General features: G+C 40.9%; 1 protein-coding gene across 1 annotated transcript in view; it reads left to right on the top strand.

Annotated features, from left to right (window-relative positions):
* The window catches only part of LOC107580022 (Bloom syndrome protein homolog), a gene marked incomplete at both ends in the record, with an annotated part of 2,156 nt that extends 1,246 nt beyond the window's left edge, over window positions 1-910 (top strand). The window contains 2 exons of the mRNA XM_016265780.1: window positions 10-615; window positions 734-910. Coding sequence (XP_016121266.1) covers window positions 10-615; window positions 734-910 — 783 coding nt within the window. The remainder of the gene's footprint in view (window positions 1-9; window positions 616-733) is intronic.
* Window positions 911-1,177: the final 267 nt, after the last annotated feature.

Below are 1,177 nucleotides of genomic sequence, written 5' to 3'. Positions count from 1 at the left end.
TGACATCAGAAAGGGGAGAGGGTGTCAAAACAGGCTTTCAGTTTCGCAAGTCCATTGCCTCTGTCATGTCTTTGGGAAATGACAGTGTTTTTGAGGACTCTGACTGCATCATCAGTGGAGTTGAAACCCCTGGTGGTTCCTGGAATCCTAACAGCTCAGCAAAAACAACAACTAGTAGGGACATCTCAAACAGGTCAAGTCCACCTTCAAGCAAATCTGAGTCAAAAACGGATAAGTGCTACTCAAGGTTGTCCTTCAATGAGTCAAACATTCAGACTGTAGGTGGAGATCAGGTTGACTTGTTTTATTCCCCAAAAAGTGTAAATTCAGGCAAGAGAAATGCTGAGAGCTGTGTCGAAACCAACACGGCAGTACCCAACTGTTCTCAAGCAGATATAGAGCCAGTTGATGACTTCCTAATCGATGACTTTGATATTGATGATTTTAATGAGACTGATATTCCAGATTATGTTGAAGAACCTCCAAGTGTCTTGGCATCAAGAGACAGCTCTGGTGCAAAAACACCATTGGTGCGGGAGGGAGGGCCTTCAAAACCTTTGGAGAGAAAGACAGTAACATCCCCAGTGCTAAAACCTACGAAGACATCCAACCCTGGTAAGTAAGAGTAAGAGTAATGTTATATCCCTTATAATTTAGTTCATTATTATTAAAGACCCCGTGAAATGGCATGATGAGCAGTTTATCTGTTAATGGTGTATATCTTGGTCTGCAGAACCCGTGTACAGAAACCCAGCTCATGACCGCTTTAGAGGCTTCAGCTTTCCTCACAGCCCAGAGATGATGAAGATCTTCCATAAGAAGTTTGGGCTTCATCAGTTTCGCTTCAATCAGCTGGAGGCTATTAATGCCACACTGTTAGGAGAAGACACATTTGTACTGATGCCTACAGGTTTGTTACAAGTGTTATAGCAACAGGAGTCATTTTGACTCATATTGCTTGTTGTTTATTTTGATGTTAGACTAGACATCCTAGCTCACTGTCTTGGCTACACCTGCAACATGTCTTGCTGCAATAATTACATACACGTATAGATATAGTATTCATGAATTATTGGTCAGCCTATGTACATTTTTTTTTCAGTGGTTTACAATATGTAAAGAGATTTATGACCAGTGGTGCAAATGTAATTACATCAGTTGAGATTTGCATAAAATT

The sequence above is a fragment of the Sinocyclocheilus grahami genome, unplaced genomic scaffold (assembly GCF_001515645.1).
Source record: "Sinocyclocheilus grahami isolate Dianchi unplaced genomic scaffold, SAMN03320097.WGS_v1.1 scaffold23307.1, whole genome shotgun sequence".
Lineage (NCBI taxonomy): Eukaryota > Metazoa > Chordata > Actinopteri > Cypriniformes > Cyprinidae > Sinocyclocheilus > Sinocyclocheilus grahami.
The sequence above is the reverse complement of the archived record's forward strand: the minus strand, read 5'-3'. Positions and strand labels throughout refer to the sequence as shown.